Here is a 20,080-nt window from a genome sequence, read left to right as displayed (position 1 = left end):
ATGGACTTGGGAGAGAGGAAGGGAGGGAAAGAGATGCTGAGGTGGGGGAGGGAATGGGTTTTTGGACACAGAAGGCATGGACTTGGGAGAGAGGAAGGGAGGGAAAGAGATGCTGAGGTGGGGGAGGGAATGGGTTTTTGGACACAGAAGGCATGGACTTGGGAGAGATGAAGGGAGGGAAAGAGATGCTGAGGTGGGGGAGGGAATGGGTTTTTGGACACAGAAGGCATGGACTTGGGAGAGAGGAAGGGAAGGAAAGAGATGCTGAGGTGGGGGAGGGAATGGGTTTCTGGACACAGAAGGCATGGACTTGGGAGAGAGGAAGGGAGGGAAAGAGATGCTGAGGTGGGGGTGGGAATGGGTTTTTGGCACAGAAGGCATCGACTTGGGAGAGAGGAAGGGAGGGAAAGAGATGGTTGTGTACATGGGGAATAGAAGAAAGAATTTTTGGTCATAGGGAGGGAGTGAGGTACAGATAGTGGCATACCAAGGTGGGGGAGGGTGGGGGGGGCAGTCCGCCCCGCCCCGCCCCGGGTTTACGTCCCAAGGGGGTGCACAGCTGGCCACCCTCCAGTGTTCTTCCTAGGCCGGCAAACTGTGGCTCTTTAGCCATTTGATTGCCACCGCCGCCATCGGGAACAGGCCGGCGCCGAGTTCTCCCTGCTTTTCCCAGTGGGGCCGACCAACTCTCGCCACTCGCGTCAATTTTGATGTCGGAGAGGACGTTCTGGGCCAGCCAATCGCTGCCTGGCTGGCCTAGAACGTCCTCTCCAACATCAAAATTGACGTCGGGTGGCGAGAGTTGGTCGGCCCCACGGGGAAGAGAAGCAGGGCGAACTTGGCGCAGGCCTGTTCCCGATGGCGGCAGTGGCAGCCTATTCCCCTGTGGTGGTGGCAGCATTTTCCCAATGGTGGTGGCATAGGGGAGGGCAGGGAGAAAGAAAGAAAGGGGGGGACAGGAAGCCAGAAAGAAAGAAACGGGGCAGGGTGAAACAAAAAAAAATGGGGCACGGAGAGAGAGAGAAAGACAGACATAAAGAACGAAAGAGGGTGTGGAGAGAGAAAGAAAGAAGGGGCCAGGGTGAGAGAGAGAAAAAAACAGACATACAGAAAGAAAGGGGGTATGGAGAGAGAGAAAAAGAAAGAAGGGGCAGGGTGAAACAAAGAAAAAGTTTGGGGAGGTAATGAGGTCTGGAGGAGAGGAAGCATACAGGAGGCTGAAAGAAGGGAAGAAATATTGGATGCACAGTCAGAAGAATAAAGTGCAACCAGAGACTGATGAAATTACCAAAGGTAGGAAAAATGATTTTATTTTCAATTTCGTGATCAAAATGTGTCTGCTTTGAGAATTTATATATGCTGTCTATATTTTGCACTATGGCCCCCTTTTACTAAACCGCAATAGCGTTTTTTAGCGCAGGGAGCCTATGAGCATTGAGAGCAGCGTGGGGCATTCAGTGCAGCTCCCTGCGCTAAAAACCGCTATCGCGTTTTAGTAAAAAGGGAGGGGGAAATTTTGTCTATTTTTGTATAGTTGTTACTGAGGTGACATTGCATAAAGTCATCTGCCTTGACCTCTTTGAAAACCCGCGGAATATAAATGATAATTAACATTTTCTCTGCGTACAGCGTGCTTTGTGTTTTTAAAATTTTATTGTTGGTAGATCATTTTGACTTGGTCTCAAAGGTAAGGGGGAGGGAGGGGAGCTGCTGAAAGACATCTAGTAATCCTTGCAGGCTTGACTGTGCAGGAAATTATTTTTGTAAAATCATGTTTTGTTATGTGACTGGCATTATTTAGACTTTAATTTCTATGAATGAATAGAATGAAAATGATATAAATTACTTGCTTGTTTTTATGTGCGTGCGCTGAAGGAAAGTGGAGAGAGAGTGGGCTGAGGACGCTGAAGGGAAATGGGGAAGAGAGAGTGGGGAGAAGACGCTGATTTATAAATTGACAATTGTACAGAATATTGTTTCTTTTTTATATTCATCCATAGCTGCATGTTAATGATGTGCTCATATGCACTTATTTATCATCATAACATATACATCATCATTAACATGCAGCTGTGGATGTGTAAGGACAGGCTGAGGAGGATGGATGGGAAGGAAGGAAGGTGCACATATCAACATATCGTACATTTTTAACATGCACGATGCAGCTATAGGCAAGCAGAGGAGGATGGGATCATACAGATGTGTATGTTCAGATATGCGCTCAGATGTGTAGTTTTTTCTGATATATTTATTAAGCTTACAGTATTTATAAAAACACATTTAATACTTGTTACAAAAAATATTGTGCAATTGTGATCTACTTCTGGCCTACAAAGGTCAAAAGAAATCCTTAACTGAGATTTTATATTCAAAAGTGAATTATAGCTACTAGCACTATTATTTATTAGTTATTTATTATGCAGATGTTTGTTAGTTTGTTATTAGTTCAGTATTAGACATATGTTAGTTTAGAATAGATAGGTATAGATTAGTTTAGTTTAGTTTAGTTTAGGTTAGGTTAGGGCCCTGCTGAAAGAGTCTACCTTGACGTGGTTGCAGGCTTACAAATCTTTTGGTCAAAGAGTGCGGCGACAGAGAAAATATGTGTGTATTCGGCCCATGGAAGAAGGGGGGATCGGGGGGGGGAAGGGGTGCATGGGGGTCCCAATAGGATTGCTCAGTAAGGGGCCCAGAAATTTCTGATGGCGGTCCTGGGACAGCAGCCTGCGAACCTCAGCAAGCTGCTTTGAACAGGAGCGGCAGCGGCGGCAGAAACCATGGATGGAGGGAGGGGAAGAGGAAAAAGAAGGGCCATGGAGCAGGCAGGAAAGGGGGCTGTTTTGCTGGGAGGGTTGTGCTGAGTGCAGACAGCAATCAGGTGGGGGAGGAACAGAAGGGGGCCACGGAGCAGGTAGGCATTGCAGAACAGGGGGAGAGTGAAAGGGGGCTGCTTTGGGGGGAGGGGTGTGCTGGGGGCAGACAGCAATCAGGTGGGGGAAGAATGGAAGGGGGCCATGGAGCAGGTAGGCATTGCAGAACAGGGAGAGAGGGAAAGGGGGCTGCTTTGACAAGCAGGGGGGCCAGGGAGACAGACAGACAGAAAGAAAGACGGACAGACAGGGGACCAGGGAGAGACACAGACACAAACGATGACAGACAGACAGCGTCCAAGGAGAGAGAGACAAATTTTTAAAAAAACCAGACATACAGACATCTACTCTGGGCGGCGGGAGGAAGGCAGTGCGGAGCGCTGCTGGCAGTGGCTGCTAGGAGGAGGGCTTCGAGCCGCAGAAGACTGTCCCCAAAGTCCCTGCGGAGAGTCGGGCCAACCTCTCCTTCCTCACCGATGCCGAAGAAGCTGCAGCTGGGGCAGTCGGGGCCTCCCCCGCCGCGCCCAATACACCCAGGCTCTGCTCCCTCTCGCACTCTGAGCACTCACGATTGGCTGAAGGGTGTCGTGCCGGTGCTGCAGGTACAGTGGGCTGCTTTTGTTGGAGAGGTGTGCTGGGGGGAAGACAGCTTTGCTCGGGGGGGGGGGGAAGACAGAAGGGGGCCATGGAAAAACAGTCAGGGAGGGGGAAAGGGGGCTGTTTTGGGGGAAGGGGTATGCTGGGGGCAGACAGCTTTGCTCTGGGGGGGACGGGGCAATGACACAAGGACATAGACACGAAGAATGACACACAGGGGGCCAGAGAGACAGACAGCCAGCGTCCAAGGAGAGACAGCCAGCGTCCAAGGAGAGACAGCCAGTGTCCAAGGAGAGAGAAACAAATAAACATAGACAGACAGACAGCGGCCAAGGGGAGAGAGAGAAAGAAAGAAAGACAGACACACACATCTATTCTAGCACCCGTTAATGTAACGGGCTTAAAGATTAGTAATAAAATAATATGTTTGAGAAAGGGAGGCGAAAAAAGAGTGGCTTAAATAAATAAGTTTAACACCCGTTCGATCCAAATCAACTATCCTAAAAATTCCATTGGAGGAGTCTTCACCAAGGACTGAACATCTGAAGAGCAAATGTGTAATACAGAATCATTTCTTTGGTTCAACACAATTTAAGCCTACTAGTCTTTTCTTCAAAGAAAGCTGACATTGTTCAATTTGAGCCTTCCAATCCTTTTTCAAATGATCATCAACAGCTTCCTCCAAGCTACATATTTGCTTCTTAGACAGTAGCTGCGAGGACTACCAAAGCAATTGGTATCAGAGGTAATAATATCTCTGTCAACAAATTTGTCAGCAAGGGCTGCCCCAGCTACTAGGCAAGATTGGCCAGCTGCCTAAGGCAGCAGCTTTTTAGAGGGTATCAGCTTTAGTAACACAGTAAATGACAGCTTTGCCTCGCACACTACTTCCTTATAGGTCCAGGTCAGCCATGTTTAAAGCAAAACAATAGATCCTGCCAGACAAACTCAAAGAACCATATTTCTCACCACACATACTTTAACCTGCTCAAACAAGAAGGAGCAAAATGAGAAAGAAAGCAAAATTAATTAAATGGGAGCTGATATCCTACCTCCCCACAACGCTGCTCATGGATGCAGTCATAATGCCCCCAATAACCTAGACAGTGAAACTCTCTCTAACTTCTTCCAAACAAAAATTGATAACATCCAAAGAAATCTCGACTCTGTTCCCAGCAAGATTCCCCCCCCCCTCAAGGCTCATCCCCCTCACGTGCCCAAGACCCCACCTTGTAGAACCCTTTCCCAACTTCACCCGGTCACACATGTTGATCTCCTAGAAATGCTACAAAAGCTCCGACCCTCCAATTCCATCCTTGTCCCATGCCCATCCAAAGATGCCTTTGCAGAATCAATCCTCTCCATCATCGCCTCACTGTCAACTGGGAAAATTCCCCTCAACTGGAAATCGTCCATTATCAAACCCACCCTCGTGAAACCCTCCCTCGACCCAAATGATCAAGCAACTACCACCCCATTTCCAAACTCCCCTTCATCTCCAAACTACTGGAGAAGATAGTGCTCCACCAACTGCAACCTTTTATTGATCAACAAGCAGCTCTATCTCCACTCCAGTCAGGCTTCCGACCAGGCCATAGTACAGAATCTGTCCTCCTTAACATCATTGATGACAGCTGGTCAATGATGGATAAAGGAAATGATACCTTACTGGTCCTGCTTGACCTTAGTGCCACCTTCGACACTATAGACCATCAACTTCTACTAGACCAACTCGCTGACATAGGAATCAAGAACTCAGCACTGCAATGGTTCATCTCCTTCCTGGATCAAAGAACACTACTAGGAACAGCTAAATCAAACCCCAAATCAATTAAATACGGAGTTCCCCAAGGTGCCTTGCTATCCCCTCCCCTCTTCAATATGTATATCAGGCCAGTCATCAACACTGTACACAAATACAACATTAAGATTCACTCCTATGCTGATGACCTTCAACTACTGTTACCCCTAGGTGACGATCGGCCAACCCAACTCACTAACATCCTACACTGCCTCTCTGATATGAAAAACTGGATGACAGCCAATAAACTCCAGCTGAATGCCTCAAAGACTGTACCACTCTGGATCAGGAAAAAGAATACTACTTTCACCCATCCGACACTATCCTTGGAATCCACCCCCTTAACAGCAAAAGACCAGGTACAAAGTCTTGGAATTATACTGGATGGCTACCTGTCCCTCTCTGCCCATGTCTCGCAGGTAGTTTCCACATCTTTTTACTACCTACGCCAACTGCGAAGGATCAAACTCTACCTCCCAGAAACAGACTTAGCCCAACTGCTATATGTCTACGTACTCTCTAGACTAGACTACTGCAACTTCCTATTCAATGGCATCACTGCAGCAAGAGATCTAAATCGCCTCCAAAAAGTCCAGAACTCAGCAATTTGACTCCTATACAACCTCAGCTACCATGACCCCATTACTCCAGCACTCTATGTAGCTCACTGGTTACCAGTCAAAAAGCGATGCATCTTCAAAGCCCTGGTCATGACAAACAAGAGATTCTACCAAAAAAAACCCAGCCTACATAGCATCCAAGCTACACCTATACACCCCTAACCGCCTCCTCAGCTCCAAAGCAGAACAAAGACTCAGCATTCCCGCAGGGAGATCCCTCCGAATGAGTACGGCATACAAAAGATCCTACAGCCATTTCCCACCTCAGCTATAGAACTGACTACCCACACAGATCAGGTCGCTAGACCACTAATGACCTTCCGCAGAGCAGGAAAGACCTTCCTCTTCCGCCAATCAGGCCAATAAAAACTGCCTCCTCAATATACTTCTCCTGGTACTCTTTGCTATGACCAGTCTGGTCTCTAGAATAAGCTCCGTTATTGTCTACTGTAACCTCTTTGTTGTCACGACTAGTCTGTTTTCAAACGATTGTGAATGTCTACTTGTAACCCGTTCTGAGCTTCTGGGAGAACGGGATAGAAATCGAAAGAAATAAATAAGGCTGGAGCTCTAACCCCTGCGAAACACACTCCTAAATAATACTATCCAAAGCTAACATATTTCAATTAATACATTTCCAATAAAACACTACCTTTGTTTCCTGGGCGGTTTCATGTTCTCCTATGCTGGTTCCAGTTACTTGTCTGTTTTCCTCTCTTTCTTCTGTTTCAAGTGGCTGTTGTCTCTTTTTCAGTTCTCCTCTCTCCTCCTGCTTCGTTCCTTCAATATACAGTTTTTTCTTTTTTAGTTCTTTCTTTCTTTCTTTCCTTCCTTCCTTTTTTTTTTTTTTTTTACTCCTGTCCATTCAAATTTCTCCCTTCTCCCTTTTCCTTCCTATCAGCTTTCCATCTCCTTCTCTCAGCCCTTAGCTCTCCCATTTCCCATCTTGCCCCCTCCACAGCCTCCAATTCCCAATTATCTTTCATCTATTTCCCATGACCCCATATCTATCCTCTGTACTAGGGAAACATTTTTCGATTCGATTCATTTTCACTAACACAGCTTTTAAAGTTCAAACATTTTATTTAACCAAGGCAATATCATGTCAAAGATAGGAACATCCAATCTATAAAGTGTGTCTATGCAGCTGACATATTGGCTGTTCTTATGTTTCTCTTAAAGTACTCTCTCCCATTTTTCTCTTTTCGGCCTCTATCCACTCCAATGTAACCTTTGCTTTATTCCTTTTCACTTTTAACCTAATCAACTTTCTATCTGGGGCCTAGCGCCTTCTTACCTGCCACATTTCATACTACACAATCCCACACAACCAACCAGAAACCGAAAAATATTTACATATCCAAAGATCACAGGCTGCAAATACAAATCCTTTTTGGACAGATCCTTCATGTTCCAGGCAAACAAACAGCAGTCCTGGCTGGGCAATTACATCAATGAAGCCAAAACCGTACTGTTTGATAAACTCATCTCCTAAACAGAAGCCTCACCACTTACAATGTTATTTTTCCCTCTGTTAATATGCTGTCCTTTTATCTACTTCTTATGTAGTAAGTTGTACCCCCACTTCTTGCATTCTGTAATTCACTGTTTGTCCAGCCTTCTTCAATGTGAACTGCCTAGAAGTCATTCGACTGTGGCGGTATAGAAGAATAAAGTTATTATTATTATTCTCTTATCCCCTAGCTTTCACATTTCCCATTACCACATTTCTACCCTCTGTACTCATTATTCTCCACTCACTCATCTCCTTCACAACTCTCACATGATCAACCATTTCTAGCATCACCCTCCTTGTCCTTTACTTTACCAAACCCAGCATTTCCTTCCTCTCTTTCTCCCTCCTTCCCTCCCAGCATCTCTCCTTTCTGCCCTTCTACCCCCTCCTCTCAAGTCTGGCCCCTTCTGGCCCTTCCACCTTTCCCTGTATCTCTCCTCCCCCCTGCTATCTCTGAGTTGTTCATTTCTCCCTCTCCCCATTTTGCCCTCCTCCACCAAGTCCATCTCTCCCTCTCCGCCTTTCACACCCTGTACCATCTCTCCCTGACCCCCTTTCACCTCTTTTGCCATCTCTCCCTCTCCTGCCCCCTCCGTCTTCCCCCATCCATTTCTCCCTATCCTCCTTATAACCCCTCTGCCAGCTCTCCCTGTCTCCCTTCTAGCCCCTCTTTTCTCTCTATCCATCTCCCAAATCTGACATCTCTCCCTGATTCTATCTTTCCCTCCTTTCCTCACTTGAGTCCAATATCTCTCCCTTCTTCCACTCCCTCCCCTAAGCCCAATATCTTCAGAGAGCAGCATCTTGCTACTGGCCATCCTATCATGCTGGTCGTCTCTCTCTGCCACTCCCCTTCGCGGAACTAACCCTTTCACCCTTCTCCCCCCCCCCAAAGTGGTATCTCTCCCTCCTCCCCAAATCTACCTTTAATGTCCTGTTAAAGTTGCCAGGCGGCGGTAGCGACTCAAAGAGCTACCCTGCCACCGGTCCCAGCATCTTCTCTCCACTGCTCCCACCTCAGTGGAAAAAGGAAGTTGCCAGACAGGGTGGACTGCAGTGGAGAGAAGATGCCAGGACCAGGGGCAGGGTAGCTTTTTGACTTGCTACTGCCACCCGGCAACTTTTACAGGACATTAAAGGTTATTGCCGGGTTGGGGAGTGAGAGCATGAGAAAAATGCCGATTTGGGAGAAGGGTGAAAAGGTTAGATGCCAGGAAGGGGAGCAGCAGAGAGAGCCGACCAGAACAGTAGGTTAGCCAGCAGCAAGATGCCACCCCGTCAAGAGTGCCACCTGAGGCCACCGCCTCAGTTGGCCTCATTATAGGGTTGCCCCTGCCTGTTCTAAAGGGCTAAAATATTGAATTTTTATCACTGTAAATCCAAGACTAGTTCTTTGGTTTCTTTCTGAGTCTTTTATCTCCTGCAGAGTACGCAATGGGGAAATCAGAACTGCGGTTCCCTGCATGCAATGGGGTAAACACAGGACTGGATCCAGCAGGCAATCCTAGTGAAAATATGCTAGTATTCCAAAAATTTCACGTGCACTGGTTTCTAGAACGGTTGTGGTACTGAGTATCATGTCACCTCTGACACCCTTTGGCGTATGTGGCAGTAGTGTAGATCTCCGTGCCTTTCTCGGAGTCAGTTGCTAATTGGGGGGGAGGGGGGTGTGAGTGAGGACATCTGCGTTGTGTCACCGTGTGCTTTTGCTCGTACGCCTATGCTGTGTTGTCTGCACGGCCTGTTGGACCCTGTGCAGTCCCCCCCCCAGCCTCTTGCCCCCCTTGATCTTTTTTCGGGGGGGGGAAGGAAGAGCGACCTGTTTGAAGTGGAGAGGCCTTGAAACATCTGTTTCCAAAGAGGCAGCAGTCACTAATTACTCCTGTCACAGGCCTTGGCAGGGTGAGAACGAGAGGCTGGGCATGAGGCAGCATGCAGGACCCGCTTAAGCCTCCACATTCCTACACTTGAGTTTGCTTGTTTTCCTTTACAGAACGATTGTGGGGGGGGGGGGGGGGAGAGTGGCAGTCCTGCCTTCTCTTTCTTGTACCTCTAGAGTTTTTTTTGTTGTTTTTTTTGGGGGGGGCAGTGCTTTCATGAGTAAACTGTTTTGGGGATATAGGACGTGGGGGTGATTGATATGTTACACTGGAGTTACAAGGGGAACATAAGAATAGCCTTAATGGGTCAAACCAATGGTCCATCTAGCCCAGTGCCCTGTTTCCACGATGGTCAATCCAAGTCACAAGTACACAGAGTGGCAACATTCCAGAATCTCTTAGAGAAGCAAGATTCTGGAACCCCCAAAGAGAAGCAGCGTTCGATGCGGAATCCCCATAGAGTAACAAGATTCCATGCTACTGATCCAGGGCAAACTGGCTTCCCCCATATCTGTCTCAATAGCAAACTATGGACTTTTCCTCCAGAAACTTGTCCAAACTTTTTTTTAAAACCAGCTCCGCTATCCGCTCTTACCACAACCTCTGGCAATGCGTTCCAAAGCTTGACTATTCTCCGAGTATAAAAATATTTCCTCCTATTGGTTTTAAAAGTATTTCCCTGTAACTCCATCAAGTGTCTCCTAGGCTTTGTAATTTCTGATGAAGCAAAAAAATCGATCCACTTGTACCCGTTCTTCTCCACTCAGGATTTTGTAGGTTTAAGAGGACACAGGTGTGTTGCTCATCCATACAGATCTGGCTCTCAATGGCCCCGTCCCAGTCTAGCTGAAATCCCCATTTTAGAAAGCCTGAATTTATAAATGTAAAGGTCTGTAAAATGTGTTTATGGCAAGAGAAGAGGCAGAGAGAGGTTAAGTGTGACTAGGGCAGAACCAAAAAATACATCTATGTTTCCCATTTCAGAAGAGCAACGCACATCTAAGATCACCAGGACCAACTTTGCAATTTACAACTGCTTCCAGCTACAAACAGACTCATTTTGGACAGTGTTCAAGAGGAGGGATCTCTCGCCCTCCAAAATAAAATTGATTGCAACCTCTGTAGTTAATTGGCAGTGTTGAGACATGTATATTTCAAATGGCGCACACACATGTCCAGGCCTCAGCTGAAAAGCCAGCTTACATTCAGAAGTTGCCTCCACTGATGTTTTAGACACTGGCAATTGTAAAATGGTTTCTCCTGCTGCACGTAATTGGTGCATTCTTGTGCATTCATATATGCATTTTAGAAAAGGCCCTACGAGGGGGTACAGATAAGTTCTCAGCCCAACCCACCAACTTCCTAAATTCTGAGCATTATTTTGTCACCGTAGCTGAAAGGAGGGTTATCTTGGTTCGTCAAGAGCCAATTTGCATAAACAAAATTCTCTGGTTTTGATATTGTTTCAGATCATTGATTGAACAGTATCCACATCATTCTCTTCTTGGTTGGGCTGAGGACTTTTCAGCACCCCCTGGTAGTGTGAAGAGTTTCAGTCTCTGGTAAGCAGAGTTGAGATTATGATGTCAGAATGCCTCATTCCTCCAATAAGAGCCAACCCCATCAGTGATGTCACAATGGCCGGATTGTCCTACACTTGGCTCACTTTTATCCGCTATAATAAAACTCTTAGTGCGCATGCGCAGTTGAAACTTTGTGCGGCCATGATCCCTGATCCATGGCTTCGTGTTGCCGCATGCACAGTAGGAGCCTTCGGTGGTTTCCCCAGCAACGTTCCTGCCCCGATCTCCAACGCCGGCTGACTTCCGATGACGTCTCTCCTTCTCACCCCCGGACCAGCAGCGGCAGCAGCCATGAGGCATTTGCTAGGCCAGCACACTTCGATAATGCGAAGTGAACTGGCCTAGCAAAAGCCCCGAGGCTGCCCAGCCTTGCGGATGCTGGACAGTGAGCAGATAAGGGAGAAGGGGTACTACTGGACAGGGGGGAGCAGGGAAGGGGTAAAAGAAAGGGAGAAGGGCTACTGTTGGACAGGGGGAGCAGGGAAGGGGTGCTGCTGGACAGGGGAGAGGTAAAAGTAAGGGAGAAGGGAAGACAATCAGGGGGCAGAGAGAAAGAAAGAAAGAAATGCTTAAGTCTAGCACCCATTAATGTAACGGGCTAAAAAAACTAGTTACATATAAAGGGAGAAAGTTATTAACATGGGCTACTGTTAAGAAATATTATTGTGCCTCATTCCTCAGAGACCCTCTAGACGCAGCCCTGAGCTCAGGAAAGGAGAGGAGACGAGGTTTGTGAGGGGGTGGGGCTGAGGTGGAATGTGTCAGGTCAGGGCTGAGGGAGGAGCTCAGGGAGGGATAAGAACATAAGAATTGCCGCTGCTGGGTCAAACCAGTGGTCCATCGTGCCCAGCAGTCCACTCACAAGGAAGCCCATAGGTCAAAGATCAGCGCCCTAACTGAGACTAGCCTTAGCTGCGTACGTTCTGGTTCAGCAGGAACTTGTCTAACCTTGTCTTGAATCCCTGGAGGGTGTTTTCCCCTATAACAGACTCCGGAAGAGCGTTCCAGATTTCCACCACTCTCTGGGTGAAGAAGAACTTCCTTACGTTTGTACGGAATCTTTTCCCTTCTAACTTTAGCTAGTGCCCTCTCGTTCTCTCTGTCTTGGAGAGGGTGAACAATCTCTCTTTCTGTACTAAGTCAAGTCCCTTCAATATCTTGAATGTTTCGATCATGTCCCCTCTCAGTCTCCTCTTTTCAAGGGAGAAAAGGCCCAGTTTCTCTAATCTCTCACTGTAAGGTAACTTCTCCAGCCCCTTAACCATTTTAGTCGCTCTTCTCTGGATCCTTTCGAGTAGTGGTAGAGTTTAACACACACCCATAGGTATATAATGGACTTTAGAATTTAGCGTATCCAGTGTCTCTCTCTCTCTCTCTTCCCTTCCCTTTCCCCAGTCCAGTCTCTTTTTCTCCCTCCTACCAGCTGGCCCATATTAACTCCCCTCCCCCTAGGTCCTGCATTTCTTTCTCTATCCATCCCTCCCCTCCCTCCCAAAGGTCCAGCAGAGCAGCACCTGCACCTCTCTCCCTCCATTCTGTAGGTCCTGTGTCTCTCCCCTCCCCCAATTCCACTCAACACCATAAAGACCTGCTCAGCCAAGCAGAATATCTAGATGTAGTCAAGGTGTATACTGGGGCACTTCTTCCTTCCTCTCCCAAGGCCCAGGTGTCGAGTGGAATTGAGTTTTACAAAGCCCCTTATGGTGATGAGCACGATTGAATTTCAGCTTTTTGTTCTTCATAGGAACTCAGTACGATGAGCTCGTTGCTCTGGGACTTCTCAGGCTCCTGATGAAGGCCATCCAGCCGAAACATACGTCTATGTTGAGTCTTTAAACTGAATGAATAAAGTTCTTGGGTACCTCAACTGTCGTCATCTTCACTGAGATTTTCCACAGTGCTGCTGTTTGAGAAGACTGTTTCTTCTTCCTTTTTTGTGTGTCATATATCATGTAACCCACAACATAATCCCCCCAATATTCAGACAACGGGAGCAGTGGCATAGTGAGAGTAGAAGATTCCTGGAGCGGTGGAGCCACTCGTGGAACCCTCCCCCACCCCTTCTCCGTCTCCCACACTATGCTCGTGCCCTCCCTTCCTTCCTGCACCTCTTCACCAGCCCAAGCATCTTCTGTGGCCTGCTGCTCACGTTAGCATTGGCTTTCCCTCTGATGTCACTTCCTGGCCTGCGACCAGGAAGTGATTTCAGAGGAGAGCCAGGCCAGGCGAGCAGCAGACCAGAGAAGTTGGTTACGCTCGTGAAGATTTAAAGAGGTATGGGGGAGAAGGGAGGGTGCAGGCGTTGCATGGGGGAGGGGCAGAGAGCTGCCAGTGCCCCCCCCACTCCCACCCCCGCTTACTATGCCACTGCATGGGAGATCACCAGCAATTTCCAGAAATTCAGTGCCGGCGCCGTATCCAGCAACCAGCAGTGAATTTCCAGGCTACATTTGACCAACTGATACGTAGCCCCTCATCCCCAATATTCATCAGCTAGCCAAATAAGTTTCAACAGTCAAAGATAGACCACCCTTTTAGGTGGCTCTATCTGGCCAACTTAGCCAGCGATCTGCTGAATATTGGCAATGAGGGGGCTACGTCACATGACATAGTTAGTCACCTGCCAATCTGCTAAGCCGCATATTCAGTGGGAGATAGCCTTCTACCTCCCACTGAATATCACAGTGCTATTTAGCTGGTCAAAAGTTGTTCCCAGCCGACTATCGGCCTCACTGTGTTTTTATTCTGTGGTCTTTTCATAGGAATAGGGTACTATAAGGTTGGAAACTCAAAGTCGTACCCTTGGAATCCTGCACTTTGTTGGTTTACACGTCATCGAAAACATTCCCATGCGATTAATCCGTCTACACCAGAAGATAATCCAGTTGGCTAAGGAAACCATGAAGCACCTAGAAAAACGGACGCTTTTGTTCTCACCTGCCTGCCCACTCTGTTGTTGTGGAGTCTCATCCTGGCATGGATATCCCGGAACGTTTCCCTGGAATCCAGAAAGTCCTTAGAAAAGCGTTCTCCGTACTCCACGTTGGGGCTGCAACCTCCCCATTCCCAGGAGTCTTGGGGTCCAGGGACATCAGTTGGCATTTGCTCCAGCACCCCATGCACCATGCCTTTGCCCCGGTTCATGGCTTCCAGCTGCAATCGGTGCAGTTTGGCTCGAAAAGCCTCTTCATCCCCTCTCCGTTTATCATCACAGCTACAAGCAGCCAGTTTACCCATGGAGCAGGCATTGGAAACAGCATGGACCACTCCTGCGGCAGCAATTGCATACGCAAAGGCGCTCTCGCGGAAACCTGCAAGAGATCAAAGGAACGTGAGGTGTAACAAAAGCTATGACTTCAGATGCAGTGATAGAGTATCACTTCTTCCTCCTATGACTTCACATGCTCTAACTGGGCCGGATGCACAAAACTCTCCAATCATCTACCGATGATCATTAAACTAGTTTGACTGGGGGAACTTGCTGACCCAATTTTCGAAACGGCTCACCGCATGGTTTTACATGCAGTTGTACATTCGCCGATTCTGGCATGCAAACAACTTGATTACGAATAAAATTAGGTCATTAGTATTAAAGCGAGCCATCCGATCGATAGCCTAACATTGCATACCAGAATTGGATCGCTAATGCTGCCGGAAAAAAATGACGTGTTTTGTTTTAGGTTTTTTTTGTATGGGCACAGATGTGTGTGTGTGTGTGCACAATATCTGGCCCATTAAAAAAAAAGTTGAGCCGCCCCACCCCCCCTAACCTCAATGATGCCTCCCCCCCCCCACGAACCCCCAGAATGAAAATAGAGGCAGGAGGGATGCTCGCTCCCTCCTGCCGTTGCAAATCCCCCCTGCTGAACTGCCCCCCCCTTGCAAGTGTCCACACGAACCAACCCCTTTCCCACTTTACAAACAAATCAGGAGGGATGCCCACTCCCTCCTGTCACTGGATGCCCCCGATCCCCCTGAACCACACCCCCCCCACACACACACCCTGAACCAACCCCATATCTCTACATTAAGATGACAGGAGGAGGGATGCCCACTCCCTCCTGCCGTTGCAAATCCCCCCTGCTGAACTGACCCCCCCTTGCAAGTGTCCACATGAACCAATCCACTCCCCACTTTATAAAAAAAATCAGGAGGGATGCCCACTCCCTCCTGTCACTGGATGCCCCCCACACCCCCCCCCCCCACACACACACCCTGAACCAACCCCGTATCTCTACATTAAGATGACAGGAGGAGTGATGTCCAGTCCCTCCTGTTCGCAGGCCTGCCACTCCAAAATGGAGGGCCTTCCCCTTCCCGGCACATCCTGGGATGGATGGGGAGGAGTCTAAGGCTCCTCCCTCTGTATGCCAGGATGCAGCAGACAGGGGGCCTAAGGCTCAGATTGTCTCAGACGCTTAAGGCCCCTCTTGCCTATATTTTGGTTCTGGGGGTCTGGGGGGGGGGGGAGTAGCAGGAGGTTGCTTTGTGGCTTCCCCAAACTGACTCTGCGCATGCGTGACAGCTGGTTTCTTTGTGAGCGATTGGATGGGATTACAGCTGCCCTCTGCAAAACTTATTTGCATGAGAAGCCGTTTCAACATTGATTGCTGTTTATAAATTGGTCAAAAAATTAGCCCACAATGACCCAAACGGTCTTAACGACTGTTTTAGGTACATCTAGCTCAGAGTTTCACTCATTCCTCATAGCACACATTGGCATTGCTACAATCACATAATCATAAATAGATTTAGGACAGTCGAATCAAGGCAAACATATTCTCAGATCCTGAGTAAACTTTTTGAACCCCCGCAAAAAAAAACCAATAATCCTGAATTAGCAACATCAATTCGCAAACTGAACATGTTTCAGCCTTCAAAGAAGTATGCATCCAGGGAAAAGACTGTCATGGATTCAATCTGACTTGTCCTGTAGGCGGCACGGAACGGATAGGCCATATGGCCTTTACCCGCCTTCATTATTCTCTGTTTCTATGTGGCTGTTTTCAAACTGGCTCTTTACCAAATCGAAAAAGGAAACACAAATGCTTTGCACCGTTTTTGTATCAAGGCAAAATCATATGTTACTTTGAATACGCAGCCTAAGGTCCTCATTCTCTAAGTTCCGTTAACTTGAGTTAGTGAATAGGCTGCATAGAGACCATCGAGGGGAGGCGTATGTAGAAGCTGATTAAGATATGGCTGAATTGCTTAACAAATATTTCTGTTTTGTGTTCGCAGCTGAAGTGCCGGGAGTGGGACCGTGAAAGACAAACACGAATAGGGATGGAGGAGTGGTAGACCCTGATCGATTTTCAGAGGGTTGTGTTCATGTGGAGCTAGACAAAGCGATGGGGGCCGGATGGTGGACATCCAAGGGCACTGAAAGAACATAGAGATGTTTTGCTACATAAGAACATAAGTGTTGCCATAATTGGACAGATTAAAGGTCTGTTAAGCCCAGAATCCTGTTTCCAACAGTGGCCAACCCAGGTCCCAAGTACCTGGCAGAAACCCAAAGAGTAGCAACATTCTGAGATTGTGATGTCATAATGCCTCATTCCACCAATGCCTAAGAGCCAACCTCAGCAGTGATGTCACAATGGCTTCATTGTCCTATACATAAGAACATAAGAATTGCCAACTGGGACAGACCGAAGGTCCATCAAGCCCTGTTTCCAACAGTGGCCAACTCAGGTCCCAAGTACCAGGCAGAAACCCAAAGAGTAGCAACACTCCAGAGCTGAGATTGTGATGTCATAATGCCTCATTCCACCAATGCCTAAGAGCCAAACTCAACAGTGATGTCACAATGGCTTCATTGTCCTATACATAAGAACATAAGAATTGCCAACTCGGACAGACCGAAGGTCCATCAAGCCCTGTTTCCAACAGTGGCCAACTCAGGTCCCAAGTACCTGGCAGAAACCCAAAGAGTAGCAACACTCCAGAGCTGAGATTGTGATGTCATAATGTCAATGCCTAAGAGACAACCTCAGCAACTAAAATTATGCCAGGTGTACACCTGGCTGGGCCTCCGCTTGTGCGAATCGCCAGACTTGATGGACCGAAGGTCTGATCCGGAGATGGCAGTTCTTATGTTCTTATGTTAGTGATGTCACAATGGCTGGATTGTCCTAGACTTGGCTCACCTAAGAATTGCCATATTGGGACAGACCGAAGGTCCATCAAGCCCAGTATCCCATTTTCAACAGTAGCCAACCCAGGTCCCAAGTACCTAGCAAGATCCCAAGGTGTAAAACAGATTTTATGCTGCTTATCCTAGGAATAAGAAGTGGATTTCCCCAAGTCCACTAGACAACTAGCCTCCGGATGGCTCCTCTAAAGGAAATTGCACGCTTCTCTAGAAGTCAAAGTCCTTCTGAGGGATTCCATATGAGAGGAATACAAGAACCTTAAAGGAGACTGCTGAAAGGGGTTTCTGGTCACTTCTACAAACGTGGTCCAGAGATGTTCTCATTTGCACTTTGACTGACTTTTCCACTTATTCATCTGCTCAGTGATTGTCACTTATATACATATTTTCAGAGACCACTGATGAAGGGCTTTACTTAATGATATTTCATCAATGTGCAGCCTGAGATTCTTTAAGTTCTTGCCACTCCAACTGAGGCATTTTTACAAGGGGGCTGCTGAAAAGTTTAATCCAGTGATTTTCCACTTTTTTCGTTCCGTATTGTTCCGACAGAACGAAATAAAGTTGTTGGTTGGGCTGAGAGTTTTTCAGCGGCCCCTCATAGCCCTACCTGGACCCTAAAATCTAACCGTCCTGCTTATTTGTGCTGCTTGGTTGCCATCTCTCGCTTTCTTCTGTTTATACAACACCCTGAAGCTACCCCCAGCCCCAAGCGAGAAGCAACTACTATTAGCAGAAAATATTGGCTTTTGAAAAATCTCTCCCAGTTATATACTCTCATCGGCCTTTGCTGCCCCCAATCCTGCCTGAACAGCTCAGATAACCCTTCCTGCCTCCAGGGCTAGAAGGTCACCTCTGTCTGGCTGCTAGGTTGAAACTTGATGGTAAGATTTTTTTTAAATGAATACCAGTCAGAAAAGATCCCAATTCAGTGACACGCCAGGAATTTACCACTGCTTAAGTCCAGTATAATATAACACCTGTAAATAGTTACATCCCTGGTCAATTGTTTTTGATATCACAGCTCCCCAAATACAGTATCTTTGTAGAAAGAAAAAGTTGACTGAGATGGCAAGTGACCCAATTAGTTCTGGGAGATTTTTTGGCTGTCTGACCTTTTCTTGTTCCCCCTCCCCTGTGGGCATAAGCCAGAAAATTAGGAATGAACAACCAACAGTTTTCCTGCAGGAACTGACTCAATAAGCCCAGCCAAAAAATGTGTGGCGGCAGCCAAAAAAGAAAAGATACCAGGAATTATTTTAGAAAGGATGGTTAACAAGACTATGAATGTTATAATACCTCTGTATCACTCCACAGTGCAACCTCACCTGGAGTATTACGTTCAATGCCGGTCCCCTTATCTCAAGAAAGATATAGTGGCACTAGAAAAGGTTCAAAGAAGAGTGACCAAGATGGTAAAGGGGATGGAACTCCTCTCGTATGAGGAAAGCTAAAACTGTTAGGGCTCTTCAGCTTGTCAAAGAGACGGCTGAGGGGAGATAGGACTGAAGTCTACAAAATCCTGAGTGGAGTAGAATGGGTACAAGTGGATCGAATTTTCACTCTGTCAAAAATTGCAAAGACTAGGGGACACTCGATGAAGTTACAGGGAAATACTTTTAAAACAAATAGGAGGAAATATTTTTTCACTCAGAGAATAGTTAAACTCTGGAACACATTGCCAGAGGTTGTGGTTAGAACGGATAGCGTAGCTGGTTTTAAGAAAGGTTTGGACAAGTTCCTGGAAGAAAAGTCCATAGTCTGTTATTGAGAAAGACATGGGGGAAGCCACTTATTTCCCTGGATCGGTAGCATGGAATGTTGCTACTCTCTGGGATTCCGGAATCTTGCTATTCTTTGAGATTCTGTATGGAATGTTGTTACTCTTTGGGATTCTAGAATCATGTTACTCTCTGGGATTCCGGAATCTTGCTATTCTTTGAGATTCTATATGGAATGTTGCTACTCTTTGGGATTCTAGAATCTTGTTAATCTCTGGGATTCCGGAATCTTGCTATTGTTTGAGATTCTATATGGAATGTTGCTACTCATTGGGATTCTAGAATCTTGTTACTCTCTGGGATTCCGGAATCTTGCTATTGTTTGAGATTCTATATGGAATGTTGCTACTCATTGGGATTCTAGAATCTTGTTACTCTCTGGGATTCCGGAATCTTGCTATTGTTTGAGATTCTATATGGAATATTGCTACTCTTTGGGATTCTAGAATCTTATTACTCTCTAGGATTCCGGAATCTTGCTATTGTTTGAGATTCTGTATGGAATGTTGCTACTCCTTGGGTTTTGGTCAGGTACTAGGGACCTGGATTGGCCACCGTGAGAATGGGCTACTGGGCTTGATGGACCATTGGTCTGACCCAGTAAGGCTTTTCTTATGTTCTTAAAAAAAGATTCAAATACTCTTATTTCTTCACCAAGAACAAGCATCTCTCACTTAGGTCTAAGCCATAGATGGATTCACCCTACTCTCATTACCCATCCTTTTCCATATTCTGACTCTGGAGGAACCTCCTCTAGCAATGGGCCCCAACAGCTGTCCATTCTCTCTCACTGCATCTTGTACTCATAGGCAAGGAAACAGGAGACGGTGTCCTGTACAGACCAGAGCTGACATAGGGTTACCATATGGCTCCAGAAAAGGGGGGATGGATTGAGACATCCAGGTTTTACTTCCAATCTGTCCTCCCTTCTCTGCAGCCATATGGTAACCCTGAAGCTGACAGAACTTTATTACATATCTGGATGAGGCAGGTGGTGCTAAAGGTTTGCACAGGCCCCACTGAGACAATGACTTTCGGTTCTTAACTGAAATGAATTGCATTTCCAGGCCTGGCTCCAGCAGAAGGGAAAGAAAAAAACTTTCCCCAGGTCTCGGGAGTGGCACGTATCGCTGGCATTCCCGTTTAAAGCCTCCGTCACATGACAGTGTCTCAGGCAGGATGTGGTTCACTTTCAACGTCTGTATATGACTTGTGGAAGGGAAAAATTACAGCATCAAAATTATTATTAGAAAGGGATAATTATATTAAGCTGTA

General features: G+C 46.9%; 1 protein-coding gene across 2 annotated transcripts in view; it reads right to left on the bottom strand.

Moving 5' to 3' along the window:
- WNT10A (Wnt family member 10A) overlaps positions 1-20,080 on the bottom strand; it is an 81,592-nt gene that overhangs the window by 12,303 nt on the left and 49,209 nt on the right. For both annotated transcript variants that reach the window (XM_033944197.1, XM_033944198.1), the window contains exon 3: positions 13,805-14,178. In XM_033944197.1, coding sequence (XP_033800088.1) covers positions 13,805-14,178 — 374 coding nt within the window. The remainder of the gene's footprint in view (positions 1-13,804; positions 14,179-20,080) is intronic.

Source organism: Geotrypetes seraphini, chromosome 5 (genome assembly GCF_902459505.1).
Source record: "Geotrypetes seraphini chromosome 5, aGeoSer1.1, whole genome shotgun sequence".
NCBI classification, from domain to species: Eukaryota; Metazoa; Chordata; class Amphibia; order Gymnophiona; family Dermophiidae; genus Geotrypetes; species Geotrypetes seraphini.
Note: the sequence above shows the minus strand (reverse complement) of the source record. Positions and strands in the feature narration are given on the sequence as shown.